The sequence below is a fragment of the Prunus dulcis genome, chromosome 7, assembly GCF_902201215.1.
Source record: "Prunus dulcis chromosome 7, ALMONDv2, whole genome shotgun sequence".
NCBI classification, from domain to species: domain Eukaryota; kingdom Viridiplantae; phylum Streptophyta; class Magnoliopsida; order Rosales; family Rosaceae; genus Prunus; species Prunus dulcis.
The window spans coordinates 9,948,795-9,956,554 of record NC_047656.1 but is presented as its reverse complement, the minus strand read 5'-3'; the positions used below and the strand labels follow the sequence as shown (position 1 = coordinate 9,956,554).

General features: G+C 43.8%; 1 protein-coding gene and 1 long non-coding RNA gene across 2 annotated transcripts; one reads left to right on the top strand and one right to left on the bottom strand.

The window, feature by feature from the left end:
- Window positions 1–360: 360 nt before the first annotated feature.
- LOC117635342 (uncharacterized mitochondrial protein AtMg00860-like) lies at window positions 361–831 on the top strand. The gene has a single exon (XM_034369672.1). The coding sequence runs from the start codon at window positions 361–363 to the stop codon at window positions 829–831; it is 471 nt and encodes a 156-aa protein (XP_034225563.1).
- Window positions 832–5,109: 4,278 nt separating this feature from the next.
- LOC117636153 lies at window positions 5,110–7,374 on the bottom strand. Its single transcript, XR_004587001.1, has 3 exons — window positions 7,334–7,374; window positions 6,383–6,446; window positions 5,110–5,270 (listed from the first exon to the last, which is right to left on the bottom strand). It is a non-coding gene; the product is annotated as an uncharacterized LOC117636153 (long non-coding RNA).
- Window positions 7,375–7,760: the final 386 nt, after the last annotated feature.

Sequence of the window (7,760 nt, the reverse complement as noted above, 5' to 3'; positions counted from 1 at the left end):
AAAAAAATATGCATTACTGATTGTTATTATTTAAATATGGTCAAATAGCATTACTGATTGTTATTATTTAACCTTACAAATTCAAATATCTACTGCCAGCTGAAGGGTGCCAATGTATTCTCTAAGATCGATTTGAGATATGGGTATCATCAATTACGAATTAGAGAAGAGGATATGTCTAAGATAGCTTTTCGAACGAGGTATGGGCACTATGAGTTCCTAGTGATGCCATTTGGGTTAACCAATGCGCCAACTGCGTTTATGGATCTCATGAACAGGGTGTTCCGACGTTACTTGGATCGCTTTGTGATTGTATTCATAGACGACATTCTGGTGTATTCTAAGAGTTAGAAGGCACACATGAAGCATTTGGAAATTGTGCTGAAGACTCTGAGGAGGAGGCAGTTGTATGCGAAATTCAGCAAGTGTCAGTTCTGGTTGGACAGAGTTAGTTTCTTGGGGCATGTGATCTCTGCAGAGGGTATTTATGTAGATCCCCAGAAGATTGAGGCAGTAGTGAACTGGCTACGACCAACCAGTGTTACTGAGGTACGGAGTTTCCTTGAGTTAGCCGGGTATTATCGTCGCTTCGTGGAAGGTTTGTCTGTAATAGCGGCGCCTCTCACTCGTTTGACAAGAAAAGGAGTTAAGTTTGAATGGTCAGACGAGTGTGAGAAGAGCTTTAATGAACTCAAGACCAGGTTAACCATCGCTCCGGTTTTGACACTTCCAGATGATAGTGGGAATTTCGTTATCTACAGTGATGCATCCAACAAGGACTTGGTTGTGTTAGATGCTGGTTGGGTAGGATTCCAGAAATTCCAAGCGTAGATCGTTCGATTTTCCAATCTAGGTTTCAGCCGATTTTGAAAGTGTGATTCCGGCCACTTTTTGGGGTAGGTCCAAGAACAAAAGTGGTTCCAAAATGGTTGTTTTACCTAAGTTAGGAGTTTAGGGCTGCGGTTTGGAAATCCTACCTAACCAGCAGCTAGAGCATGGAAAATAGCTAGAAAATCATACCTCACTCGTCCGATTTGGTGGCCGGATGAAAGAGAACGAAAGCTTGGAAGTTCTGTCAACTCCGGCGTGATCTCGAGTGTTTTCCAGCAAAAAACAGCGGTTCCAAGGGTAGGGACCGGTCGGGAAAGGAAGAGGAAGCGGCGGTGGTTCAATTGGGTCCGGTCCCGTCGGTCGGAGTGGAGTGTGGCGGTGGTTATGGAGGTTTGAAGGTGACGGGTTAGAGAAAAAAAAACAAGGGGGTCGCTGTGGTTTGAGGAAGAAGAGTGAGGGAAGAGAGAGAGAGTCAGATTTTTTTTTAAAAAAATCCTGATTTCAAAATTACCGTCTTGCCCTTCTAAGTATTTTGACCGTATTTTCTTCGTTACAACTCCGATTCGAGTCCACTCCGACTCGTTTCATCGCGCTCTATGCAACGATGCAAGTAGAATAGTCAAATTATTTCTCTGTCAAAAAGTCAACTTTTCCTTTACTAGAATATTCTAAGGGCAAAAGTGTCATTTCCTCTTAATAGTTTAATAGTTAAATATTGATTAAGGTTTGGGTTATTACAATCTACCTCCCTTATATAAATTTCGTCCTTGAAATTTATGTACTTGTCACTCGAAGAGGTAAGGGTACTGTTCCGCATTTGGTCCTCGGGTTCCCATATGCCCTCTTCCACATTATGACTTCTCCACAAGACCTTCACGAGTGGGATCTTCCTCGAATGCAATACTTGCATCTTCCAATCCAAAATCTGGACCGGTTGCTGTACATAAGTCAAATCTTCTTGTAATTCTATTGGTTGTTCTTCCAAAACATGAGAAGGATCAGAAATGTACTTTCGGAGCATCGAGACATGGAATACATCGTGCTACCGGGAAAGATCTGAAGGCAAAGCAAGCCTGTAAGCTACTGTGCCCACACGCTCTACGATCTCATATGGCCCAATATAGCGAGGACTTAGTTTTCCTCGCCTCCCAAATCTCATTACGCCCTTCCAAAGCTATAACTTCAGAAATACCTAATCACCAACCTCAAACTGGAGGTTTTTCCTTCTATTGTCTCCATAGCTCTTTTGTCGGTCCTGGGCTGCCTTGAGTTGTTCTTTAATTATTTTCACATGTTCCTTCGTCCGTTCAACATCATCTGACACTTCCAATCTGTGCTCACCTACTTCATCCCAATAAAAAGGAGTTCTACATTGATTCCTATATAAGGCATCAAATGGAGACATCTTAATACTCGTCTGGTAGCTGTTATTATAGATATGACGATGTCCACGGACATCCAGTTTGCCTTCAGTTTTATCAGCGCGTTTGACATCTGCCTCACGAGTTTCGTGGACGCCGGGACCGTGGGAGCCAGGAATGCGGATCAGGCTGACTACGGTCCCCTGAATTCTGCCAATTTGAGGCTCGGGTTGACTTAGTGTCACCGAGACCTGCCAGGGGAATTGACGGATTATCAGGACTTGACAGAATTAAAGGGGTACACCTAGGTGGTGGTTTTAAACTGATTTCAGTGCTTTTATGAGTTTAAAGATGATTATGAGTATGATTGATTTATATTTATATATAACTGGGTGCATTGATTTCAGTATGTATATGATTAAAAGAATGAATTAGTTTTGTATAACTGTTTTTACAGTAGTATGTGTCAAAAACCTCCATAACTGCGGCCACTAGATGACCCAGAGCTGCAACTGCCTCTCTTGGATGACCCCTGACTGGGACCACCCATATCAAACTGTCTCCTCCGAGGTTCACCCCTCGCTCTGACCATCATCTGGCTGCTCTCTATCAGCTAAGTAGACATCACCAAATCCCTAAAATTAGTCAACCGCTGGCTAATCACAATATCTCTAATAGAGGCATTCAACCCTCTAGTAAACAACTGACATTTCTTATTCTCATCCTCGACTAGTGGAATACAGTACTTAGACAGTTCATTGAATTTTTTCTCATACTCAAGTACGGTCTTTGTCCCCTATTCCAGCTGCAGAAATTCCTCCATTTTCAAATTCTGGTAGGCATGTGGGTAGTACTAACTGTCAAATGCAGCTCGAAATAAGTGTCATGTGATGGCTGACGGATCCCAATATCTCCTTTTAACTGACTCCCACCAATGTCTAGCATTCCTTAAAAAAAAAAAAGTGGCCAGAGTTATCCTACGGTTATGTGGAACGGCCATCACCTCCATGATCCTCTCCATCCTCTCTATCCACTCTTCAGCCACTGCTGTGTCTCCATCACCATCAAAATCTGTGGCCCCAATCCTCTTAGCTTGATCAGCATATCCCAAGGAGAGATCTCTAGACTGCCCAGTCCTGGATAGAGCCTGGTTCAACAACTCCAAAGTTTGTTGAAAATTAGGATCTCCCGGCATAGTGGGTATGAGAGGTGCGGCCCTTGATGGGCCTCCAACAAAAGACTGCTCTACCGGTTCTGGTACCGGTGCAGGAATGAGAAATTCTTCTTGCTCGGGAGGGGGATTCTGTCCCCTAACTCGGGACGACTGTTTTATCATATTTTTAAGAGATTTTAGATTTTCTTAAGCCACCTTAGGTACCCAGTTATAGAAACATGTTGCCTTCGGATATGACGATGTCCACGGACATCCAGGTTGCCTTCAGTTTTGTCAGCGCGCTTGACATTTGCCTCACGAGTTTCGGGGAAGCCGGGACCGTGGGATCTAGGAATGCGGATCAAGCTGACTACGGTCCCCTAAATCCTGCCAATTTGCGGCTTGGGTTGACTTTGGGTCATCTGGTGCTATTTTTCTTAAAACTTTGTTTTTGGGTCCACTCACCTTTTAAATGTTTTGCGCCCCCAGGCCGTAGACGTGCATCTGAAAGCCACCACAGGGCAGTTTCCGCTTCCTGCATCTCTTCAGCTTCGTGTAGGGTCCTTGACCCTCCAAATTTTCTTCTTGTAAATTAACATGTATAGATGCTCTGATATTGCCCCTGGGCTCGAACTTTACTATTGATTGTATATATATTTACGCATGCTGAAAGTTGGGTTATGTTTATGCTTGTTTTGACATGTGTAATTTTGGGATTGAACAAGTTACAGGGGAGACTCTGCCGAATTTTCGGTAGAAGTCAAGGCTAAAATGAAATTAAGTTTGTAACCAGAAGGGCAACCAAGTCATTTGTGCTCGGCACCTGCCAGGTGTCGATCACAAACAGAGTTTGGCTCGGATTCCAACGGGAAATTTGGGTCGGGTCCTGTCAATACAAATGGCCTCTTTCAGAGGGTCGTGGACAACCATGGAAGAGGTTTTGTTGTGTGAGTGTAGAGTCCAAGGTGGTCATTGCCCAATCATGGGCAATGAGATGAAGTTCTCCCATATATGGAGAAAAATTCATGCCGAATTTTGTGAAAGATCGGGTTCTAAAATGGCACTGGCAAGTAGGTGAAATTTTTTGAATAAAGATTTGGGGAAATGGAGAGAGGCATTGACAAAAGTGAGGGACAACGTTCAAAGGGCAATGAGGTAAATTATTTGTAATTGCCATTATATTAAATTTAATGTCATATTTTTTTGATATTTTCTTATATTTCCATTTTTTATATTTTATAGATTATGCAAGCATAAATGTGGTTCGGTGCCATTAGCCAAGGTAAAAAATCTTTCAACAATCACCAATGTTGGGAGGTTGTGAAAAATTGTTCGAGATTCAAAATTATTCCCACGGGTTCGATCATTGTGCAGAGTGTTTCCATATTGATGGGGATCAGAGTTCGCACATAGGTCACCAGCAACACACACGAACACCAAAATCTAGAGATAGTGCAAACTCACATATACCGTAGCAAATCCATGCCACAAATAAACTATTTTATTAATCATCAACAAAAACTCCCCCTACATGACAGGACCCGACCCAATTTCCACTTTGGAATTCGAGCCAAGTCCTGTGCGTGTCCGACACCTGGCGAATGTCGGGCACAAATGACCTTTTTACCCTTCTTATTTCAATATCGCTTTAAAATTTCCTTAGACTTCTGCCGAAAATTCGGCAGAGTCTCCCCTGTATTTTGACTAATCCCAAAGTTTTCCACTTGTTAAACAAGTTAATAATTCTTCACCAACTGCCAGAATAGTCAATCAACCAATTTCAACTCTAAGCACTACATTTCCATCTGGATATCGGAGCGTTCTTTGAGTCCCTCAGGGTTGTGAGGATTTCTACAATACCATACCTGGTTTGAGACATGGAAGCTAAGAATGGCCCGGTGGTGGATCCCGCGTACTTCTATGGCCTGGGGGCGAAAAACAGGTTGGAAATGTGAGTGGACAAAAATAATGTTCTTCAAACAATTTTCATAACATAATATCCCCCATTGTAAAAAGAAAATTTAGCTAAATAAAATTGAATACGTACTTTCTGCATCAGGCATATTCAACTCAAGGCATTCTATATCAGTCATATTCAAGCTCGAAAGTTTCATACAAAACCACTGAAATCAAATCTTTCATAAAAGTGCTGAAATCAAACGTGTATAAAAACTCTGTACTCAAACCTTGCATAACTGAACAAATATAAAGGTATCTATGCCTGAAAAATCAGAAAAGCTGATATAAAATAATTGAAAATCATAATTAAATAAAAGAAACTCAAAATCCTTCGAAAATACCACCAGTTTGTACCCCTGTCATATCAGTCAATTCCCTGGCAGGTCTCGGGCGTCACACAGGCTACCCGAGCTGCAAACTGGCGAAATCAGGGGGCTATGATCAGCTTGTCCCGCCGACAGATTCCTCGATGACACCAAGTCAGCTCGAGTTGCTCTGGCAGGATGCAGGGGCCCGTAGTCAGGCTGATCCGCAATCCTGGCAGGTTTCGGGGACACAGAGTCAGCCGAGCCGCAATCCTGTCAGGTCTCGGGACACCAAGTCTGCCGAGCCGCAAATCCTGGCACTCACGGTCCGAGCGTCCCCGAAACTCGTGAGGCAAAGTCGAGTGCACTGACATAAACTGAAATCGGACTGGACGTCCGTAGACATCTGTCCAACTGTGGGTAATCACCAAAGAAAATGGGTACGAGGTGGGTTTAAAATAAATTCCTTTAGAAAAATCTGATTAATAACTGAAATCTCAAATTGTGCTGCTATTTCAACTGATTCCAACCTCAAACTCTGTTTCTATAACTGGTAAATAAGCAGCACAGATTTATAGAACTGTTACTGTACTGATCATGTTCCGAACCGTAATAAAACTTACTTAATATCAAATAAAGAAACTTATTCAAATAAATTCATCTCTAAAAACTTATTTATATAAAATCAATATAAACTCATTTATAAAACTTATTTACATAAAAGCACATCAAATCATTCATGAAATCTGATTTATGAAAGAAAATCCACTCACAGATGGTCCAAGCTACTGCGACCCTTCGAAGGTCTCCTTTGCAATTCTGTCGGGTTCCTGGTGCCTGATTATCCATAAAGATTAAATTAATAAACTGCTGAATAAAACGAATTCCAATTAAACACCCTGCCCCCGGTTCCTAAAATACGTACTTTTCGATTCAAAATACTCATATGCCCACACTAGCCTTTTCGGATAGTTGGACCAGTTTTGGGAGGTCCGATACTCAGCTAAGCGATAACTATCAGATCGGCCGACCTGGGACCCGTGGGGTCCACGGTCTCCGATAGCCAATCTGGACTTCCCTGAAGGTTTCTCATAGAACGGGAACCATGTTCTGCGAATTTGGTCCGAATCGGACAGTCGGATTGACCAAAATCGCGTTATCGCTTAAAACCCTAACCCTAGCCCCAGGGTTCGCGATTCCGGAGTATCCGTGACTCCGATTCGCGATCCGTTGAATCCTACGCGATCCTGAAATCACGTAGGCCGACATATCCAAAATTCAGCGCGATCCAACGATTACACGACACTGCACCCACGGATCGCGTGATATGGAAAATCCGTTCGGGGCTCAAACGGACTCCGAATCGAGATCTGTGAAATCCCACGCGCTCGTGACGGCACAAGGACCTCAAAACTGGCCAGAGCCGTGCCACCACCCTGGGCCACGGGCCTCCACACGCGCGGGACAGATCGGTTGTCCAAAGCGATTTCGGGTGGCCGAAAAATCTCCGAACCAATACTCCAAACTCCTAACCTAGGTAAAACACCCCATTTGGAGTCACTTTTGTTCTTGGACCACCCCCAAAAAGTGACCGGATACAGTAGTTTCGAAGGGCCGAAGTTCGGCCGAATTGTCAAGTTCAAAATCGAACCCTTTAGAGCTAAAATTGATCAAACCCCATACACCCATCAGCTAGAGCACGAAAAATAGCTGAGAAACCATACCTTACTCGATCGATTTGGTGGAGAAACGAAGGAGAATTTCGAGCTGGAAGTTTGGGTAGCTTCGGACGAACCTCCGTCGGAAAACACGATTTTCCGGCCAGCTCAGGGCGGCCCCCGGGTTGAGGTCGGTTGGAGAAGGTAGGGGACTCGATGGCGGTTCCAACGCCACCGGTCCCGTGGCCATTGGAGCTTGGAGGCGGCGCCAGCACCCTCTGGAAGTCGGCGGCCCGTTTCGCGCGGAGTCTGGGTTTATATAGATGCAACTTCAAAATATTTACGATTATGCCACTGAGACTCTTTTGACCATAACTTTTTCGTTACAACACGATTCGGCCCCACTCCGTGTCTACGGACTCCTTTCGCCGTGCTCTACGCAATGGCGCAAGCGGAATTCCCAAATTCTTTCTCAATCAAAAAGTCAAAATTT

Coding starts and splice junctions, on each gene's coding strand:
- LOC117635342 (XM_034369672.1), top strand. CDS start 361: ATGAAGCATTTGGAAATTGTGCTGAAGACTCTGAGGAGGAGGCAGTTG.